Below are 23,085 nucleotides of genomic sequence, written 5' to 3'. Positions count from 1 at the left end.
ACCTGTATACACCCTGTCTGTGGTCCATATCAAAACAATCTGTTAACATGTTTTTGAGTAGGCTGTATATCACTTCATGTCTAAATAACAAACTGGACACCACTCTCTTCCGAAAGTTTCAACAAAGAATATCTTCTCTGTGTGCTGTATTCATTCAAGTGTAAGTTGCAAAGGATTTGCAAATCATTTTGTTTTGCTTTTATTACATTTTTCACAGCGTCCCAACTTTTTAGGAATCACTGTTGTACTACATTGCACCTATCTTGTCTTCTTTGGAAACATCACCGCAGAAAAAGGGGCTGATATGTAAACACCTTTTATTTTTTTTTACAGTTAACTTGGCGAAATGTTTTGTTGACTTTTGTTAGACAAAAAATGCAAAGGTGCATACTGAATTTAATAAATTTCTCTCTTTGGCATGCATAAAAATTGCTTTGACGACACAGATGTGTGGAATGACCACAACTACAATCATATTGACATTTGACAAACAGTACAGGTACAACATGATCACACCCACTGTAAATACAGTTCACACATGTCATTCCTACTGTATGATCACAGGTATGGCAATAAGGATTTTTGAAAACAGACATTACTTGTTCCCAAAGCTAGATTTTAGGAATTTAAACCTATGCACACTGAAAGACATGCTGCAAACAAGAGTTGTGCATCTTTGTAAATAGCTTTTCAACTGATCTGATCTTAGACTGTAGAGAATAACATGTATAAAATGTATTTCACAGTTTTGTTTCTCATTAATATCAGAGATTTGCTTCTTCAGTTGTCAGACAGTGATGTTTTTATAGGACTCGACTGGCACAGTGAATGATCACAGATGGTCACACAGTTACAATACAGGTGTTATATTGCCACATGGGTTCCTGGTTGGAGCACCAATGTCACACAAAGGACATTCCACTTACAATTTCTAATATAACACATACTGTGTGAAAACGTACTGAAATGTTCAACAGTGCACAGATCTTTTATATCTTTCCTACCAGCATTCACTCTCACATCCTGACTTTGTTGTACATCGAAGGCGAAATTATGCAAGACTTTTTTTTCTTTTATCACATAGATGATGAGACAAGACACCGGCAATCTATCCACACAGGAAGTTATTTAGTGAGAAGTAAAGTGCAAAAAACACAAGTTGGACAATCATCAGCTAGGCTACAGCAAATTCTGCCTCAGTTGAACTGGAGACTGTTTCAGGAAGAACACTTATTGTTTGAAAGTGTGAGGTGACTCCTCTCTCCGTAACATTCAAGGCTTTTTAATTCCAGTGTCATTCAGATTGGGATGGCTCAGGGATCTTAGCATGTCCTCTGGTGTACTTGGTCAAGTAAGAAGAAGGACACAGCTTCACATTCAGGACCGATCATTTTATGATCTTAGCGAGACATCATTCGTACAAACTCTGTGAAGGGAGAGGAGGAGAATGACAAAATGCAACAGTTGCAATAAACTCCACAGCATACATAAAGAGACCAGTCTGTAGGGTTTAGGGGGATCTAATGCTTGAATTGTAATACATAATTATGTTATCAATAGTGCATAACTACCAGAGTAGCCCAGAACAGGCAAACCAAACACTGGCTCTATAGAGAGGCCCTTTTGCATTTTTAAGTTACCTGACAGCCACCTTAGGTTCTCTGACATGCTTAGAAAGGGAAGGGTAAATGAAGGGCCTTTCAGTTGGCTACAATCTGCAACTTCACCGCTAGATGACACTAAATCCTACACACTGCTCCTTTAAATGAGTGGCTTGTGAAAGGTTATTTACCTTCAAAGTCAACAAGCCCGTCACCATTAAGGTCAACGTCCCTCAGAATATCTTCTACTTCCTTTAGACCTACCTGGAAAAACAAAGGTTGGCAGCAGTTAGTGAAGCACCACACTCATTTAAGAATGGTTCAGAGACTCTCTGTTCTCTCTCTCTGACCCTGTCTTACCTGTTGGCCCAACAACTTCCGCATTGCATCTCGAAGCTCAGATGTGCTTATTGCACCATCTCCATTAGTGTCAAACTGAGAAGAAAAAACAGCAAATTCAACATTCAAAATGTAAAAGTAAATAGTAAAAAAAACTCGAAACACAGCCAGAGGTACAGGAAGTAGTTATCTCAATTTGAATCCAAAGACTTACCTCTCTAAAAGCATCCTTTAATTCTTTTATTCCAATCATGTCTGCAGTTTCAGCGAGGAGTTTTGGACCCATCAACTCTACAAAATCCTCAAAATCAACATGACCTCCCACTTCAAAAAAAGAGATTTGGGAGTTTCAAACCACAATACAAGTTACAGCTAAATGCATGACATATAAACACACAAGTTAAGTCCTTACAGTTCATGTTTATCTGTTGACTCAGTTCAATCAGCTCCATTTCAGTGGGCATGTATCCCATTGTTCTCATACAGTTTCCAAGGTCTTTGCAGCTAATGAACCCGTCCTTGTCCTTGTCAAACTCTTTGAAAGCATCCCGCAACTCTGTTGAGCAACAACAGAAATATTATTAGCAAATTAATGTTATATTGTGCTAACTAGGACTTCTGAAAGGTTGTGATGTTGCATTTATATAGGTAGAACAGACCACCTTCACCCCAAAAAATTCCGTCCAGATCGTCTATGCAAGTAGCTTATTACGATCCATATATACATTTTTTGTGTGGCGGTGACCTCCTGTGGCCATTGTAATATTAGCAGGAGGAAAGATGAAGTGAGGTGACTGAGTAAAAGGATGACAAAGTCTGTGGAGGGATGATGTTGGATGGCTCACAGGACTTTCACTCAGGAGTACGCAGTTTGTTTACCCCATGCAACAAAAAGTCAATGTTGGGTTATTTTAACTTAACTGTTGGTTTTGTTGCATGGTTAGGTGACATCGTTACATCATGTAACACCACTTGACGAAACAATATTACAACATCTTCTTTAAAACCTAACCAGGTAGCTCTGTTTCACAATGTCCACTGTGAGAGGTTTCAAACTGCGTCTGTGCGACTGTTTCACAAATGTATCATTATTACTGAATGTTCACACATGTTGTTTATGTACATTACAATCATTCCCCGGCTGCAATGACAGCACAGAGACAGCAAAAACACTGACCAATAAAAACACAATTGGTGGGCTTAAAAAGACAGACAATGTGACAGAAACAATACCTTGTTTGAACATTAAAATGTGTAAACATGTTCCAGTAGAAAGTTATTTATGTCAGTGAACAGAGAGAATATCAAAGAAAGAAAGAACTCACCATCCATTTCCTCTGGCCGCAGCTCCCTGTCCTGTTAAGAAATGACATTTAATCATTGGTCAGTACAAAACCAAAAGCAGCCAACATGATCACACATCATAACAAACAAACCTCGTCTGTATATGAGCTACTTCCAAACGTACCACTGACAACGCTGTGACTCGAGTGACACCCAAACCTAAATCAGTGATCTTTTCCATAACAATCCTCAGCCTTTACGGTTAAATATGTTAACAGTACACTGAAACTATCTTACATCTTGATGACAAAACCTCCAAGTATAAATAGGCCGATCCCTATGAAGCATGACTGGAAACCATAACCCACCGAGTTCACAGAAGAATGCGACCGTTTCTATTTTTTTCCAGCGCTTGCTTACAATGAACGCAACCTTTAAAGGGCAGAGAGAGAGGCAGACATATCCCAGAGCCCTTAGGGGTTAACAGCAGGAGCAGTGAGAAGTCTAAACACAACAGAGTGTTGACGTCAGGCCCGAAGATCTGTCCGACCGGAACCACTGACATAGAAAACACAGGAGGCACTTGAGCCTGAGGACGCTTAACCAGCCGATCCAACATGTGTGATCCATCAGCGCTTCAATCTGTCAGCCGATCAGTCCATCACTGTCAGTTCATCTGGCATCATCTTTTACACTGACATGTCCCAGACCTCATCAATTTACACATGCAACTGTGAAAAAAACATCTATTTTCATTGAGACAAAATGTATGGCCACTTTTTTTTGCCATCGCTGTAGATTGATTGATTAGTAACCACAAGAAGATACATGAGCTGTGCAGATGTGGTTGTAGACAACTAACAGGAAGTTTTTATTAAAGTAAAACTTTAATAAAAATATTTGAGTGGAGACATGGGGAAACAACAATTCTACCTCCGTCTGAAAATAACAAAATCTCTTAATTTTATCTTTGAGAACAGTCTGTGAGAAAATGGCCCAAATTCTCACATGATTTATCAACAAACTTAACATTTTATGGTTCCAATTGCTAATTTCAAGTCTTCTTCAATATAAAAATGTATTTAGGAAAAGAGACAATAAAGCAAGGAATGCCTTAGGATGGCAAGTGGGTAACATGGCACATTGTGTTTTTGTCTTAGAACTTTGACCCTTTCACAATGTTTTCACTTCATCAAAGTCAATTTACATTTTGGTGACCTAAAATGTCTTGTTCGGCATTTGGTTGGACTTAAAGACACTCATTTTGAATAATGAATGTTCCTTGGTAACCAAGCTAGCCAGCTAGCATTAGCAGTAGTTGATAAAATAACATCTTTCCATTTTGAACATACGCTGGTTGCAAAAAACTAATATTGCGACTGCATTAATAATGCCTATCTCGAGGCTTCAGAGTCCACAAACCCGTGGGTGATGTCACGGTGGCTACATCCATCTTTTCAGCCCCTGTTTTTTTTTCTAGCATGCCAATTAATATACCAATCAAGGTGAATTAAAGATGCACCTTGCTAACTAAGCTACAGTAGCTCGCGTTAGTATCCTCCTCCCCAGTTCCATTTCATTTAAATATGGACACATCTGGCTAAAATAAACTAAAATGGTGACGGCCAAAGAGCAAACTCAAAGCTCCAAAACAGTAGTCCACAAACAAATGGGTGACTATGTCCACTTCTTATATACAGTCTATGCTATGCTATGGATGGTTTCTGGCTTTGGTGTTAAGCTAAGCGGCTGCTGGCTCCAGCTACATATTTACCAGTCCTCCTTAAGAGTGGAATCAATCTTATTATTTACCTCTTGTCAAGGAAGTAAATAAGCAACATGGTCTCACAGAAATCCGTGAAATAGCCACGGATTTCGCTTAACTCAAAATCCGTGGAATAGCCACGGAATCGCTCAAATTTCCGTGAAACTGACACGGATTTCGCTACAATGCAAGTTAATGACAGTCATATTTTTCTGGTGAGATCTTCACCACAAAGTGATTATGAACATTCACTGAGTGAATATTTAGAAAATAAAACATATATTTCTCGCTAGAAATGTGATCAAAATCCATTTTTATGCAGAAACAAAGTCAAAATATAAATTTTTTCACTAAAAATGAGAGAACTGTGAGAACCATGTTTTTTGTTCTGACCGCCGGAACCTTGAAAGTCACGTGACTTGGAACAAACCAATAGCCACGGGATATGACTGTCTTTAACTTGCATTGTAGCGAAATCCGTGTCAGTTTCACGGAAATTTGAGCGATTCCGTGGCTATTCCACAGATTTTGAGTTAAGCGAAATCCGTGGCTATTTCACGGATTTCTGTGAGACCAGGTTGAAATAAGACATTGCATTCATGCACAGGCTCCTTAACACCCCTGTAGTCATTTGTGAGCTTTCAGGCGCAGTTTTCCAAACCTGTGTGTTCCCAGTGGAGTGGGAATAAAAGATATTATGATAGAAAATAATTAAAAAGGGCAGCTTAGCAGTGAGTGTGGCAGCTCATTTGGTAATGATGGAAATCCTTTAAGTTAGTTATAATACTGATTAAAACAGACAGATACAGGTGAAAAGTATGTTTGTCCAGACTTACGTACAGCCTGCATGCATGCGGCCACGCCTTTACTCAGGAAGACACAGGTTTGCAACCGTATGTTGCTCACAAGAACGCAGTTTTGTGTCATGGAAACAATGGACTCCTGATAAGGCCCAAGATACCCTGCCTGGCCCATCTCCTCACAGGACACCACCCCTCTGAATCTCCTCTCAGCATCCTGGAGCATCTTTCCAGAGGGGTGCAGAGACAGTGTTAGAGATTTGTAGTAGCTTCCAAGCACAATGCAATAAATATACAAGTTAAAAGACGATTTGTAACACGCAATGTAAAATAGACTCGATATTCTAGAATTGGGGCAGTAGATTAAACCTAAAACCTGCACTTCTCTGTCAAAGTATATGTGTGTGTGTGTGTGTGTGTGTGTGTGTGTCTGTGTCTGTGTGTATGTATGAGAGAGAAACAATGCAGAAATATGAAAACATTGCAGAAAGGCAAAATGCATCAATAAAACAGCATGTTGCCAACTTTCCACTCATCATTCATAACAGTTTACGCGCCACATTGTAGGGACTGGCACCTCACACCTATACACTGTCACAGAAACAGTAAACATACTCAGAGGCAGAGAAAAGACGAGCAACAGCTCCACAAAATAATTGTAATCACAAAAGACATCATGCTCTGCGGACATGAGGACACATTTTCTTCTCTTTTTTTTTTAGGAAAGTCACTAATACACACCAAAGGTCTGCCATCTGAATCCATTACTCTAAAATGTTTTACAAAATACATTTGAGAGCCAACATCAGTTAGTGCAGTTTCTAAGTAGTTTCAATTCATAGTCACTTCCACCTCCAACATTAAATAATGTGGATCGCAGAACTCTAAACTCTTAGAATAATCATGTTTTTGCAAATGTTGGACAAAAGCAATGGGCAAAGATATCAAGAAAGACATAAATAATATATTTCTAAATGTTCTATGATTTTTTGCAATATAACTGACTTCAAAAACATCCACATGTGAGTTTGAGCAGATAAAATGAATGCAACAAACTCCACCACTGTCCAGTTTCATTTATAAATGCACCACAAAATCCATCAAAGAAATTAAGAAAGACAAGGTGTAAAAGTGCTTTGCACTGAAAACAATCTTACCGTTCTCATCGGCCAGTCTACGCAGTTTCCCATGCCAAAAGACAAAAAAGGTACTAAAAAGGACCATGAGGACCTTTTCTTTGTTAAGTTTGCAGTTTGGATTTTAAGAGGAGAGCACACTCTGGTTACAGCAAGACCCATGAAGACTCGGATGTTAACTCACAGATGGTTGAAAAAAGAGTGAACTGCACTGTACAGTACTGCACTGTCCAGAAGTAGATGTAGCAATAAGAGCAGCCAACCACACAGAAAGACAGAGAGAGAGACAGAGAGAGAGACAGAGAGAGGGGGGAGAATTAAGAGTGGTGAGGGTGAGAAACTGAATGAGAAAGGAAAGTGGGCCAAAGAGGGAAACAAAATGATGCTTATTAAAGGAAAAGAAGGGGACCCATTATATTTGGGATATTTTACGTGACACACTGACCATTGGTATTATATTATATCTATTATTATTATAATACAAAATATAGTTATTCTGATAATAACACTGACAATTCAGCATGGATTCACAGGCAACAGGACAAGATGAATTAGATAAGGCGTATGTGCTGTGACCTAAGAGGCAAGGGAGAAAAAAAGTACTGGTCATCCATTTTCTATATCTGATCTAAACTGTTTTCTCTCCTGTGTGTGTGACCTAAGAACAGGTGCAAAAGAAGATTTTACCAGGGTAATCTTTCTAAGTTCCTTTAAAAAAGACTGTTTGTTTCTACACTCAAATAAGACCCACAGGATGGTTTTCAAACTGAACGCCCTACCGGTGGCAGGGATGTCCTCACACGGTCGGTTGGAGTAAAATTAATTTTGACCTCTTTCCATGAAATGATTGTGACAATGTTATTTATTCTTGAGTGTATATCTTCTCAAAACAATCTCTTCCAAACAAATCACAATGAAAATGAAACCACAATTAACAGAGGACTGTGTCTGAAAACAGAATTATTCCAACTTTATTGGTGATCTTGTATATGAAATGATAACTGTTTAAAACATGTTGTTTTTAACAGTGTGGTTAGGTGAAGGCAAATAAACTACTTGCTTAGGGTTAGGGAAAAGGTACCTGGTTAGGGTTAGCCAAATATAGTTAAAAAGGTTTTAAAAATTGCACATTACAAAGGGAAGTTAAGTATGTAAGGCATGACGTAAATGTGTTGTAGCTACGCAGAGAAGTTAAGTTACATAACTGCAACGCTGACTTTTGATTTCACGGGGGACACAAACTTGGTCTCCTGTATCAAAGTCCTGTGTTTGACCAACCCACCCTATGTTGACTTTGTCTTTCTTTTCCATACCTTTGCTTCCGCATTTGCTTTTACAGCCCTGAAACTTCAGCCTTTCCAATTACTAAAGCCACTAGAGGGCTTGCTAATTGCAAACGTATTTATGGTCTCATTTCATGGGGGAGTCTCTGTAGCCCCTTTCATAGTGCCGTTTCATGCCGGGACACTTACGGCTCTATAACGTCTCGCCTCTACTATGAACGCACCTGAAGCGTGATGCCGGGATCCCACCAATTTTTCGCCTCCAGAGGTAGTAGCATAGGCGGAAAATTGGTGTAACTGTTGGAAGTGGGACCACTATGAACGGGCCATCGGGGAGAAGCGGGATATTTGATGTCGCTAATACATACCCACTTGGTCCGACAGTCATCAAATCACTGCTCACTGTGGCTGCCATCACTAACTTGGCACGGTGCTGCTGCTTAGTGTAAACAAACCAGCAAGCTAACTGCACATGTGGTGTCTGCCGCTGATCGTAAACAAACCGGCTTCGCTCATTGTGCACAGAATGTCCGCTGCTTGTTGTAACCAAACGGAGGTTGCTAACTGAACACATACTGCTGCAGCACATACATACTGTACTGCTACAGAGCTAACTGTGTAGCCTATTAGCACTGTGCTGCTGCTATGACTATCGTCTCCTCCCACTACCCTACCACCTCGTTCCGCGATGCCGGACTGTACTATGAAAGGGCACAAATAGCAGGCCTTCGCGGGATCACTATAAACGCCCTAAGATCTTTTTCTGGCAATATAGCGGGACATTTGTGGGACGGCACTATGAAAGGGGCTTGTGATACAGGTGGGGAAAAAAATGTCCAGGTGAAAAACATTTCTTTTGCCAAGAAAGTTGAAACTTGTGTGTGCTTATGTTTTAAAACTTACCTGGACATGAATGCTTTTAGTCCTATTTAGAGCACAGTGTAGTGTAAGCATTATTACAACAATACCTGGTTTAACTTAGAAAGATTATCCTGGCAAAACCTTTTTTTGCACATCTTCTTAGGCTATAAACACAGAACAGAATATTTTTTGGTTGATCAGAAAATCACATTTTTCTCTCTCCTGCCACTCAGGGCTTCCGTAAGTGTCAGCTATCCTGCAGGAGAATACAGTATTGCAAGCAAGTGACCTTTGCTTCAGGGTCACACACACATTGTGGGGTGTTTGCTCTTTCTAAGCGGTAAAAATCTGTACCAGGCAAGTTTACAAGAACACTCCGTAATGACCTATTTCCAGTCCCCTCACCTGGACTCTCACTCTCAAGTGCTAGACTAATTTGTCAGTTTGCCGCCGAGAGATTACATTTGAATTCATATATTGCACTTTATATTTTATGCATGTGGCTTTGTTTTTCCTGCCTTACACCCCCACACATCATCTTCTGCCCTGTGCAGGCGGAGACAAGGTCACTGTGACCTACAGCAGCCACATGGTACTGAAGACATCTGTTACAGGGAAATTTACATCTACGTGTGTATATATCAGCAGCAAATAAGAACACAGCTACATTAGAATATGAATAGAGAATATGTGTCCCTTTATGAGAGGTTTCAAACAATTCTCATCCCTGATCACCATCTGTTCACATGTATTTTCACTCTGGCTTGTTAAAACACTAAAAAATGCACTTTACTTTGACTGCAATGTTCAGACAAAATGCCAAAGATAGCATGTGTATCTCTCAAACCATGTGCTACATTTCTGTCCATTATTGAACTCCTCTCCATCTAGCTGTCTCATCAAAGACCTTTTTGAGGTCACGCTAATGTTTTCACTGAGCTGCTCGCAGACTGACTCACAGGTTATTTGCAGAATAGGCTTTCATACTATAAGTACAAGAAGATTTTTCTCCTGAAGCCACAATAGATGATCTCTATGTTCCTTTGCTGAGTCTATTTTACGGCTGAGAGCTTCCTAATTCAAATCACATCCTGATTCATGATCAGATTAAAGTCAAAGCACCGTACATGGCGAGAACCAAACGCTGACTTCTGAGGAAGAGGGGACAAACATGCCCTTGATAAACAACATAGCTTTGTGGGGATTTGCAACGTCAAACAGGTTTCTTGAGCAGACTTGAGCCAAAATTATGAAAAATCACACCGCTGATAAAAACCCAAGCAGAACTCTTTTCTTCTGCGTGAATAGATTTATAGCTCAAAATAGAGCCTCCATCACCTACAGGAACATCAAAGTGATTTCCTCCAAACACAACCAAACAATCGCTGCAGTGTTCCTATTTAAATGACGCAGGAACATGAATATATATCTTTGACCAGGCGCACATTAGCACATCAGTGATTCCCACCTCTCCATACTAGTACATTTCATCTACCCCGGCTCATCCACTTCAATAAGAAAGGCCTGCCTGATTGAGAGGCTCTGTAGGAGGTGGTGCTGTATTTACAAATTACATAAGAAATGGATAGAAGAAGCTTTGCCCATCCAGTCGGTCCTGTAATGACAGTTTTTGCAGACTGCATCACAGAGCACATTGGTGTGTATTGGTTGTAAACAGGACGTCTGCCACACTTAACGTTCATATTTGTATGTGCTTTTGTAGAAATACTATTGACAAAGTACAATTTTCTGCAAGTAAATTTAATGCATTTTATTTTTGGATGGAGGTGACAGTGGATGCATTAATGTGGTGTCCTCCACTCAAAATATCCATGCAGGCTTTTTATAAATCAGGTAAGTTTTGCATATGTTTGGGGTGTCACTGTCACAGCTTTCCTTGGCCCCACAATTTCCAGGAGCATCCCTGCACTCACACTAAAATGAATGTATCCTAATTATGGAGGTGATAAAAAACAGAAGCAATTGACAGATCCCCTTTATTTTAGGGCCTTACCTGCCCAAACAGTGAATTGAGGATAGTGCGTAAGTTGATATCGGATGCAGAAGAAGCAGCACTGGACCTCCGGGAGCGGCGAGAGGACCTGCTGGACAGCGGCACCAGGGAGCAGGAGGACGGGGAAGGGCTGCTGACCTGACCGCCGCTATTAGTCAAACTGACCCCTTTATGGTCCCTCGGCTCACACAGGGGAGCTCTGTCGTCGTTGCTGTCCGACAGAGAGGGCACCCTGGGGACCGGGCGGGTGTGTGTGTGGCAGCGACGGGGGGGATGCTCAGGTTCAGGTGGTCCTGCCGCTGCCGACGGTGGTGGACGGTCCTCCCGGTTGTGCTTCCTGCGGTGGTGGTGCCGGTGTGTGGGTTTGGATGACCTGCAGCGCTCCCTCACACCTCGGCCCGCCTCGCCGTTTGGTTCCGGCGGGTCTGGAACTTGGCTGTGGGGGGCATGTGACTTACACTTGCCCCGAGTGGCTGCATGATTACTACTACTGTCCTGGCTGCCGATCAGGGAGGGATGGCACAGGGGTCTCCGGGCGCTGATGTCGCACTCGGCCGACCAGAAAGACTCCTCGGCTTTGCTGCTGCCGCTGTGGAGTGCGGCGGGACGGTGGTGATGCTGGTGCTGATGCTGATGGTGATGCTGACTTCTCCGGCTCTCCGCTGTGTGTTCAGGGAGGTGTGTCGGTCTCCTCGCCGCAGAGGATGATTTCAGTAAGGAGGTCGTGGATTCAGATTTTGGAAAGGAGGAGCTCATTGCTGCGGATCTGGTCTGGTCTGTCTCGGCTGGTTGATCATCGACACCATACTCCGTTTTCTATCCATTGTCGACCCATACTAGCATAGCAGAGGCAGCCCGCCTTAAGTTCGGCTACATTTCACCACCTGATTGCTGTGCGGCAGCGCGGTCGGAGCGCGCGCAGACAGCTCAACACAGGGGCACACACGTCGCTGCAGAGCGCGTCACCTTTTCATTGATGTGGATGGCATCGTGGCAATGACGTGGGTGGGGACGGTAGTAAGATGTACCAGTGGTCGGCAAACTTTTCCACAACAAATAGATAAACATTACACAATCCACACACATGAAAACAGTCTCATGAGGAACTGACCTGAGATATGAGGCTTGATCAGATTCATTCTGGGCATAGACACAGCATCCATAATAAAATAAGATAGTAATAGCTACGGTCCCATGTCTATGTGAAGCCCATGCTTACTTTTTTAAAGTGGCTGCAAAGCTCCATTTTATTGTTTGTTATAGTAAGTGGTGTTGTGTTGTGTAATATTGTGCTTTTAACTGTATTTCTAACATGTTTTTTCTGTTCAGGGCCATATTAACCTGCTATGGGGCCTCGGGGCAAAATTGAGCCATGGGCCCCCATTGCCCCCCCACCCAAACTAACCAGTAATCTTTACTGAAATTACTTGTACCCGATTGGATCATTTGACCGATCATTTATCGTTGACCTATTATGCAAATTTTCACTGTCGGATTTTGGGTTTCTACTAAAACATGTTAACATGCTTTAATTATATATTAAAAAAAGCCCCCCCTCATAAAAAAGCCCAATCTGCTCTGATTGGCTTGCAAGAAAAATATGGCACCTTTGTAAGGGTAGTTCTCAAGCCATGGGTGGAGACATTCAGATGGGGGGCCAAACCTGAATGGCTTGTTGAATCACATGTTTTCTGCAGGCAACCCACAAAAAACAGACTGGGTTGTGATTTTACAGTGTGTGGGTTGGTAGGCACTCCAGGTACCAAAACTTATCAGCACAAGCACTGAAAAAATAGTTTTTCATAATAAATTCCCTTAAAGGATATGCACCATGTTAGCATAATATCAACAGAAATATATGTATTTTTAGATTTAGATTTTGACACAGGGCCCCACTATAAGACAGGCCCTAAAGATTGGATAAACATACAGAAACCACCTAAAGGGCCCTATTCCAGTTCAGTTTATGTTTGTGCTTTAGTGATGCACATTATTAATCACTTCTGTAATTTATAATAACATATCATAACTCTCATAATTACAAGCTTTGTCATTAGTTTTTTAATTGTTTACTTCAAGGCATCTCACAGGTGTTCATGCTGTTGCTATTGTGTTTATTACGCCATTTGTTAATTATGTGAATTATTTGTTTTCTGTCTTCATTTTAAGAATAGGTTTACATTGCATGAAAAAAATGTATTATCATGTTATGTTAATGTTAATATTCTTTAATACGGCTATTTATGTAAGAAAGTCACCTCCTGACTACCTTTGCATTGTCATATCAGGCCACAATCCACATAGAAATGGTCCCTTCTATAATCGGTATCACTGTCAAAATCCCAAATTGGTCAGACTCAAATTTGAAATAAATTGAAGTCAAATTGAATTACTCTTCACCTTGTTTAGGGGGACTTACTGTAGGCCCGAGCCAGCTACCTATAGGTCCCTGGTCTCCATTACAGCTACTCCCACTGGACTTGTAATTACATCTCTACACTGAACATTATTATTTAATTTCTCTAAATTCTATGAGTTAGTGATGTCCGTGCATAATCCTTGTACATACACATGTATACCTGTATGAGTTTTGAATTGTTCTCCGCTCCTGCCGTGCTACAGTATCCTGCTCTCTCTAAAACACACAAACAATGCTGCTGTAATTAACATACTGTGTAATATTATAACAATATAGCCTACTTTAATAATTCAAGAGCTGTGACACTGAAACAAACAATTCAGTGCCCATAAAACACACAGCTTATGAATACAAGTACTAGGGGCTTTTTTAAAATGAATTTTAAAAGTGTTATTATTGGCATCACATCAACATGTGCCTCCATCCACCAGAGCTACAGATGTAGTGATACCTGTGCACCTTTAGAGAAGCTCGTACATGATCAGCAGAGGTAAGGTTTTCCCAGTTAGGGATGCTGACTTGCTGTTGTGAGTCTTTCACCTCAGCTGTAGAGATATTAACCTATTTATATATATATATATATATATATATATATATATATATATATATATATATATATATATATATATATATATATATATATATATATATATATATATATATATATATATATATATATATATTACTACTGTTATTTAACATGATGTTATTATTGCCTCAGCATTTCAGTGCCTCTGCCTTCATATCCTCCAGAGGCAGTGTAGGTCTGACAACTGCTGAGGAAACAGAGCAAGGACAACATCATTGCATGCCTACGCCTCCCTGTGCCTCTATTATAAAACTGCATCCGGCTGAAAAGATGCAACGCAGTCTATTTTGTCCCCTCGCTTCATATTGCAGAGTGTATTATCAATACCAGGGTGGCATTTCTACAGAATACTTAATTATTTAGTGAACTACAGCTCCTGCAGTTTGTTTAAACCATTATTTAAGATTACTATGTACATTTACTCAAGTACAATTTTGAGGTATGTGTACTTTACTGGAGTATTTCCATTTTTTGCAACTTTATACTTCTATTGCACTACATTTTGAGGCAAAAATTGTACTTTTTACTTCAATACATTTATCTGACAGCTTTAGTTACTTTTCAGGTCAAGATTTAACATAAAAACATGAAAAATAAACCTCATAACAGTAATAAAGTAGTTAAAATTAACCCTTTTGTTACAGACTTAAAACACTGCTTACATAAATGATCCAATACAAATAATCTAATAATATATTTAGAATAAATATAACAATCTGAGTGGGGCCATTCTGTAAAATGGGTATTTACTTTTGATGCTTTAAGTACATTTTGATGCTGATACTTTTTTTTTTTTTAACTTTTACTGAGTAAGTTTAGAATGCAGGACTTTTACTTGTAGTGCAGTAATTTCACAGTGTGGTATCAGTATTTTTACAGAAGAATCTGAATACTTCTTCCATCACTGGTTAAATTAGTGAAATGGACTATGCACACAGTGAAGTCTTCCTGCTTTACATGTGTGATAAATGTGTAAAAGTGACACTTCTGACACCAGCTGGTTAAATAAGATACTCGACCATTTATTAAATGTACAGAAATACTGTTCAAAATCCACACAATAATGTGTTAAAGGACAAATTCTTAATCCTAATGTAAACAAAATGGTTGCCCCATCATACACTGTATATGTAAAGCAAATGCTTCGGGAATGACAGTTTTCATAGTGGATTATCAGCAATCTTGATATTATTAAACCTAATTATGGACAGCTCAATGTGAGTGTCTGATGTTGTAAACAGCTTGTAAATCATTTAGTAAACATTAGAATTGAATAGATGGGTATCTTGAGTTGTGATGGACCTGTAAAGCTGCAGAAGATTAAATTTCACTACCTTTTGTGCACATACATCCATGAAATGCTGTTGAAGAATTAAGGATTGTGGCTTTTAATAATGGGTACCATATGGCGCTGCAAAATCACAGAGGGATTGAAAATAAATACGTCACAGAACAACAGAGATAGTACTTCATAAACATTTTACAGAATCTACAAATTGAATCTATCAAAAATGATTTCACGGTTGGATTTTTCCAGAACGGAGAATGAAATGCACTCGCTTTAGCTGTAAATCAAGACAACACAATAGTTATAGCATTGAAGACAATCATCTCAAATCATCTCAGACCATTCCGTTTGTTACCTCGACCATATTTACAGAAATACAAACCTGATATCAAATACAACCAAATTACAAGAGTTTAGTAAATTTACCAAAAACGCTTCATCTGCAGTGTTACAGCACAGGCCGACTCACACAATTTGACCTAAAATGTGCTTATCTAACCATGTCTTGTGAAAGCAGGATTGATTTTTTTTCAAAGGGGAGCACAATAAACTACCACACCGGCAGGAGTCATGATAGAGACATTAGCTGCGTCTGTAAACATTCATGTCATGATTAACATTGGACCTCAGTTATCACAGAGATGACGTGAAAAATGTCTTTAATTGGTGAATGTTATCACACTGATAAAGCACTTTCTGCAATTCATTCAGTTTAGATATATATTAACAGTTACCAGTTCAGTCATAAAGGCCCAGTTGTGCATCTTGTAAGTAATTAAAATGACTAATGACTATAGTAAAGCCGGTAAACAACTACATACATTTGTTATCAAGTTGATGTATTTATGACGACCTTTTGAACTGTAGGCAGAAAACATCCAGCACAGAGGCAATGATACCTCGGCTTTATTTTAAAACTCCACAATCACTGAAAATATGTCACCATTCTGCAAGTAAGAGATTTTCACTCATTCATGTAAAATTGAAAACAGTCGTGTCCCACATTTTTAAGTGGGGGTTTTTGTAATGAAAAACGTGCAAAGTCATTGAGAATCGTGTTTTGGTTTGAATCAAAAGTGTGACTGGACATGTTGAGTAATATAAAAAGTTGAATGGTTAAATTTCTTAGCCCTTGCAGAAATGTATGTAGGTGTTAAGGTGAACTAAATAATTAGTAATATGTGTTAAGAGAGTGTAAAGTTATACCACCAATTCTTTACACAAACTGTTTTGGGTAGTGATCTGGGCGCATGAATGTTGACTAATGACTAATGCCTATGGAGCCATGCATGCTGTGAAGCATGACAGCAAGAGGGCATTATTGTTCGACTTAGAGCCATTCATCAAAACTGTAATGCACTTTGTTCTCTACTGTTGAACTATTTCAAGCAGCAACCAAAATAAAACTGATATGAGCTGTACAAAACATCTTATAAAGAAATCACTTTGCTCCAGAATTGGCCCAAAGTCACAGGGAAAAAAAACATATTTGATGGGAACTGCTTGCTGGGCACATTTTTTTTACTGTTCACTCACATAAATCATCTATATACAAATGCATTAAACATTCAATGATTCAATGATAATGATAAATGAGCTAATGAGCTGTCCCTGCCATGGTGTTAACACGAGCAGCTTATGAGAAAACAGGCCTTTGGATACAGACATGCAAAAGGCCTCACCGCCTCCCCTACATAGGACGAGACGCACAGACTTTATAGTTGTTTAGCCCCTTTTTTTCTTGTTGTATTTTGTCTCTTTGCAGTCATTTGGTGTCTCTTTGCAGTTGTTTTGGTCTTTCTGTTGTTATTTTTGTCTGTGGCTGCTTTTTTTTCTCCTTTACGTGTTTTGCATCTCTAGTTGCTTTGTGTCTCCTTGTCATTTGTGTTTCAGTGCAGCTGTTTTGCATCTCCTTTTAGTTGTTATGTGTTTAAGGTCATTACACATCTGTCTGTAATCATTTTGTGTATCTTTGTAGTGATTAACTGTCTCTTTGCAGCTGTGTTGTATATCTTTTTAGTCATTTTGTGTCTCTTTGTAGTTGTTTTTCTTTGTGGTCAATTTGAGTCTGTTCCTGGTTGGTTCACATCTTTCCTCTCAGTATGCCACTTCAGTAATCTATCCATGGGTGTTAAAACACATCACCAAAATGGCTGCATGAACAATCGTACTCCTATTAAATTCTAGGGATTATTTAAGTAGGTTCTTTCAAGTGTGGCTGTCTTTACAGGCAAAAACATGAAGAGGATGGATAAAAGAGGCCCAATGTTGAGTCATCTGCTAAGAACAGTTATGGGAGATATTGTTTGAGACGGAGAATATGTACACAGTGAATGTGAGAGCTGGTCTGGAGGCAGAAAAAGAGTTGCTCCCCAATCCTACAGACACTTCCCTAAACGCCATCTGTCTCTTGGTCAGACATGGTTTCTCACTCACACCTATTTCCCTTCCTTGTCTTCTAAGCGGCCTGGAGTAAAAATGTAGTCCAAGGCTTGTCTCTCAGCAGCGGCCACGTTGGGGTGCCAGAGGTCCACCATGAAGACCACCCTGGGGCCGTCCTCTGCGCCGCCTGCAGAAAAAATCCAAGAACACCATTTTGTCAGGATCTTGACGTAAAACCCATCACACTCACATAAAAAAGCCTCTCACTGACTTCAGTGATATTGGATTATACCATTTTTAGGTCAATCCTCCTTTAAGAAATGACTAAAAAGGGGACAGAGTTCAATAAAAGATTCTGTTTTAATCCCTTCTTACCCTCGTGGAAAGCCCTGTGGAGAAAGGAGTCATCAAAAAGCAGACAGCTGCCCTCAGACCAGCACTGTGGCTCTCCACCAACTACAAGCTCACAGGAAGGAGGCACTCTGAGACCTGCCAGAGAAAAATAAGATTGTCCATGTGTCATTACGGAACAGCAAAGCATTTCATGTAGCTAACCAATCTCCCAGGTGATATATCACAGACAAAATGTGTCTGGTATTATTACAGAAAGCTGTTTTAAGGCATCTTACGAAAGACCCTGTCTCCAACAATAAACATCACTATTTATAGCTATTTCGCAGTTGGAAATAGAACAGAGCTCAGATGCAGTGAAACAATAACAATCACATAAGCTGCTAAATTTCTGCCATCATGACCCAAGAGGATTTAGATTTCCAGTATTAACACCACAGCAGCTGATTCATTGGCCCTCTAGTTAAATATGCTTATTTTTTTAGAAATCATCTGCTGTTGTGTTATGCCTGAATGCACCCCGAGCCGCAGACATACATGACATGTTTGAATCCGTTCCAGTTCGCTTAACAGTTTACTCTCTCTTACCCAGGTGGCAGCGCAGCCTGACATTTGTTGGCCCGTAATGCTCAGTGATGAGAGCTCCAGGCGTCAGCACAGAGAAGCAGGCGTTTCCGAACACGTTGTTGGCAATGAAGGTGCGCAGCTGGCCCAGCACCCTCCAGGCCCTCGGACACCTCCTGACATTAAGAACCAGAGGGGTGCCTTGGTTGACCAGGTAGTAGGTCCACCACTGGCCGCGAGGAGTGTTGTTGGCTTTCCAGCCCGGCGGCAGGGAGGAGCCGCTGCGGGCTGGGGGTTGGTGGTAAATGCTCTCGAACTCAGCCAGAAGGGCGGGGAAGCTCTGCTCCAGCAGCTCCACATCATGTCTTTGTATTTCTCTGGAGAAGAAAGGGGCTGACGGTAGGTCTGGGAGGAAGAAGACCTCTGGCCTCTGGATGGTCGGTCGGCTGTTGAGGTATCGGCCTTGATCACGGACTCCTTTATGCACCCTGCCCATACCTGACCAGGTGTAGCGCTTGGCGTAATCCTGCAGGCTGTGATAGAGCCTCTGGTTCAGACTCTCTCCGGCGCTGGTGCATCGGAAGCACTCTGACGACTGGCAGAAAGCGAAGCCATTTTGCTCCTCCAGCATTGATCCGTGCTTCCCTTTCCCCCTGCCACGGCAGTCTGAACTCATGAAGCCACCCACCACTCCTCCGATCCGGCTGGGCCCAGCCAGATACCTCCCACGCAGAGGGCTGGAGCCATGCTCGCGGCCCACCCTGTAACAATACCACATAAACAGCAGCAGCACACACATGGCTATGGCAAAAGCACAGATCTCACACTCCCTTATAGACTGCATCCCTCCTGCCACCATCTCCCTCACATTCTCTAGCGACCACTCCATCTCGTTTCCTAGATTTGCTGAATCTGAAGTGGGGAACAAAAAAGTGCTGATGAAAGATCAGTTAACACGTCTTTTCTTGATCTTGATCGAAAGGGGCCTCAAACCACACACGGAGTCTAGTGTCAAGCAGCTCTTATCGCCCCTCCTATGGTAAACAGTCTGCTGATTTGATCTGACACACTCGCTCTTCAGTCCTAACATTTCAGCACTCTGCAGCGAGGGAAGGTCTCTCCTTGCATGATGTCTGGCTGTGCGGTATTTGTGCTGCTCCCTCTCTTGTTCTTTCAGACAAATGCAGACAGACACCGAGCCTTAGGGTAGTCTGTTCCCTGAAAAACAAAGACAGAAGCAGAGAAAGAGGGGTGAGGAGGGAGGATACTGTAACTGACATTAGGGGGGATGCTCAGATTGACATGGATGCTCTTTTTATTTGTGTGTTGGCAACTGGTACAAAGCAATTTGTTTTATGTCTGCAAAGCACATCCTCCTTGTCAGAGTTTGAGCAAATTCCCATCCTGTATGCACCACAAAACACACCTGCTGAAACTCACCCACACACTTCAAAATGACTGCACTCTGTACACACAAACACACTTTGAATTTCACACACTCCTGTACTGCACTGTATAAAACCATGAGTCATTGGCACATTGCTGCATTTAACACAAATCTCTGCCTTTTATATTTTTTGCGCACCACGCACACAGGCGCGCGCACCAAACAGTGAATTATGTAAACTTAAACAGTGTTGATGCCCACCCACATGTATAATTGGCATTCATAGGGTGCTCAGCAAGAGCTGCATAAATGGATCCTCGGGGGGAAGGAGGGGGCGAGCTATAGCCTGTGTGATCGTATACTGTTTTAGTAAAAAAAAAAAAAAAAAAAAGCAGGCTGGGTTATATGAGCATGATTATATAATGATAATGGACCAGCAGCCAAAACGCGAGGAGTGCAATGCGTCAACTGTGATCAGAACTCCACGATGCTCTCTCACCAAAAATGGTCGGGTAATCCTGCTCCAATAGATCCTCCCCTACATCCTGTCTGACAGCATCAAGACGCCCCCACATCCCCCCACACACACTCCCGCTGCTTTCAGGACACACTGACCATCAAACCCAACCACCAAGCCATCCAAATCACACACACCCTGTTTGATTCCTCAATTGTTTCCATGTAATCTCGCCACCAGAGCTGCTGCCTCCACCAGCCAGGGCCAAGCTGCCATACAAACTGATGACCAACATATTGATGAGCTAGCGTTCAATAAGCCGCGGAAAAACAAAGCAGATCGCAGTAAACCGAGCTCGTGTTTCCTCGTCTCGAGCTACGTGGATGTTTGGTGCGTTGATTCGTGCACAGGTTTGCATCCATACCTACTCAACATTCATGACTGTGGCCAGTGGAGAGGAGAGGCGCACAGGTGTTTCTCCAGGCGAAGCTGCGCACCACTGCAGTGCACAAGGTAGACGGATATCAGTCGCCAACATCATAGGAAATATCTCCAGAAAGCACAAAACAAGTCCTAACTGGAAGCGACAGCCATCGTGCAGCGGAGGACGATAAGACAGCTGTCCCCCGACGGTCTGTCCCTCTGTCTGTCTGTGATGGACAGCAGCGTCGGATGGGCTTCAGACAATATTGTTGTAAATACTGAAGCTCCACCAGGGAAGACACCCAACATCAAGCAACCACAGGAATGCGCAATATTATTTCCACTTGGGCCTTTCAAAATAAGAGCCTCAGTGAAGCATGTTGATATTCAACTAAAAAATCTCCAACAATTTATAGCTAAAAGTAACAAATAATACGAAGCAATAAGTCTTCATAGCTATGTCTTCTTAACTGATAACCCTATTTAAAAATATTGACCACAATTTAAAGCGGCACAGGGTCAAATATCCTGAGTTTTACTCTCCAGTAAGGGTCAAGTTGCAAACCAAGCAGCAACCTCCAGGGCTGAAAAATGAAGCCAACACGGAAGTGTCAAAAACTGCAGTTCCTCGCCTGACTGATTCCAAAAGTGATTCAATCCCCATAGATCACCATGTTAAAATGCCCAACTTTACAGAAGAAATAAACATGTGCACAGCCTGGTACCACAGGTTTGGTCTCTGTACTCTTTTAAACTCAGTGTTCCCAGTTCTCTGTCAAATACAAGTAGGCTATTTGTATTTGTAGAGTCCACCATAAATCAAAATGTTTTGTCACACTTTCAGAAACCAACTGTTATCACATGCTGAGTAAGACTCTCCATGACAGGTAAACTGATCTTTTGGTTTAAAGTTGGGGGAATTCCCCTTTAAGCATATTACCAATATTACCTTAAGTAATAGGAACATTTTTATGGCACAAGTTTGTTCATGCTTTTACTTGCAGGAAACTTTTGCATCACCAAGGATTGCATCCATCATAACCAGAAAGCCTGAGTTCCAGGTTTAAATTCAGAGTTTGGATTGGGATGATGTTCTGGCTGCTTGGATTTAAAATATTTTGAGATTTTGAGCTTAAGTAGCAACGTGGCAGAGACCAATAACCTGACCAACCAGTTCGAAACCAAAGGGTGATGTCGCATGTCACTGCTCTTGAGGCCACAACTTCACTATATCTTTACATAGCAAGTATTTGCTACCAGCCTCTATAATGTTATGATTTTTTTTGTTGAATATAAGTAAGCTAGTAAACTAAATGCACCGATGGTTGGGTGAAATAAGCAATCCAAATACATCAACTTTGGCTCTGGACGTTTTTCACAATTTCCTGGCAATTTACAGACTAAATGATTAATCCATTAATTAAGAAAATAGCTGGAAAATGAACTGAAAATGAACAGAATTTGATAACAGCACTGCTAAAAGCCTAAACATTGTTTTTCAATCTTATGAGCTCAATTATTTTACTTTGAAGACGACATGCCCTTACATCCGGTAGTGCTCTGGTAAACTCTGGCTGACTTGACTCAATTAAGAGCCTCCCTCTTCCGTATGCCTCATGGCTCGCCCATCGACCACTGTTTGATACAACTGCAGACAGCATTTCCCAAGATGCATTGCAACGTGCCCGTGTTGCGCTCACAGCAGTGATATAGCAGTAGTCTGATAGTGACAAAAAAACATGATCAACAAGTTTTCGTACACGGGTCCAACTGCGGACCTTACTCCTGAGGACCCTCCACTCCCCCCGGTGGCCCTACCAGGCGCCTCCAGCTGGACCCTCTTTAACTGATGTACACATAGAACAAGTAGTACAGCAGTGATCCATGCTGAGTATCAATCACATAGACAGGCCCTGACTGATGGAGATGTGGTTGATAGCAGTAAAATGGTTGACATGTATTATTACGAGGTAGTTACCGGCAGCTGAGGTTATGACACAAGCCAGTTTGTTTCTGTGTTTAGGGTTCCATAGCTTACTTTTAGCCACCTGTGGCGAATAAAGAAATACTAACAACATTTTATTATTATAATATAATATTACTATATATTACTTTTTGGTTGTTTGCATGTATCAGTAAATT

At 41.1% G+C, this 23,085-nt stretch overlaps 2 protein-coding genes across 5 annotated transcripts; both read right to left on the bottom strand.

The window, feature by feature from the left end:
• Positions 1–579: 579 nt before the first annotated feature.
• cabp1a (calcium binding protein 1a) lies at positions 580–12,024 on the bottom strand. 3 transcript variants are annotated; one of them, XM_059338202.1, is made up of 8 exons: positions 6,947–7,116; positions 5,830–6,015; positions 3,266–3,296; positions 2,353–2,496; positions 2,155–2,264; positions 1,962–2,036; positions 1,793–1,865; positions 580–1,426 (listed from the first exon to the last, which is right to left on the bottom strand). In XM_059338202.1, the coding sequence occupies exons 1-8, from the start codon at positions 7,085–7,087 to the stop codon at positions 1,401–1,403; spliced, it is 786 nt and encodes a 261-aa protein (XP_059194185.1). In that variant the 5' UTR covers positions 7,088–7,116; the 3' UTR covers positions 580–1,400. The 3 variants fall into 3 exon arrangements, with proteins under 3 accessions (XP_059194185.1, XP_059194183.1, XP_059194184.1); XM_059338200.1 differs by lacking the exons at positions 5,830–6,015; positions 6,947–7,116 and adding an exon at positions 11,084–12,024; XM_059338201.1 differs by lacking the exon at positions 5,830–6,015 and having other exon boundaries at positions 6,947–7,082.
• A 3,068-nt stretch (positions 12,025–15,092) lies between these two features.
• Positions 15,093–21,248, bottom strand: asphd2 (aspartate beta-hydroxylase domain containing 2). Of its 2 annotated transcripts, none has more exons than XM_059337558.1 (4): positions 20,945–21,248; positions 18,701–19,894; positions 18,137–18,250; positions 15,093–17,948 (listed from the first exon to the last, which is right to left on the bottom strand). In XM_059337558.1, exons 2-4 carry the CDS (start codon positions 19,563–19,565, stop codon positions 17,818–17,820), a joined length of 1,110 nt encoding a protein of 369 aa, XP_059193541.1. In that variant the 5' UTR covers positions 19,566–19,894; positions 20,945–21,248; the 3' UTR covers positions 15,093–17,817. The 2 variants fall into 2 exon arrangements, with proteins under 2 accessions (XP_059193541.1, XP_059193542.1); XM_059337559.1 differs by having other exon boundaries at positions 20,949–21,248.
• Between the last annotated feature and the right edge of the window lie 1,837 nt (positions 21,249–23,085).

Source organism: Centropristis striata, chromosome 7 (genome assembly GCF_030273125.1).
Source record: "Centropristis striata isolate RG_2023a ecotype Rhode Island chromosome 7, C.striata_1.0, whole genome shotgun sequence".
NCBI classification, from domain to species: domain Eukaryota; kingdom Metazoa; phylum Chordata; class Actinopteri; order Perciformes; family Serranidae; genus Centropristis; species Centropristis striata.
This window is presented reverse-complemented; position numbering and strand designations above follow the sequence as displayed.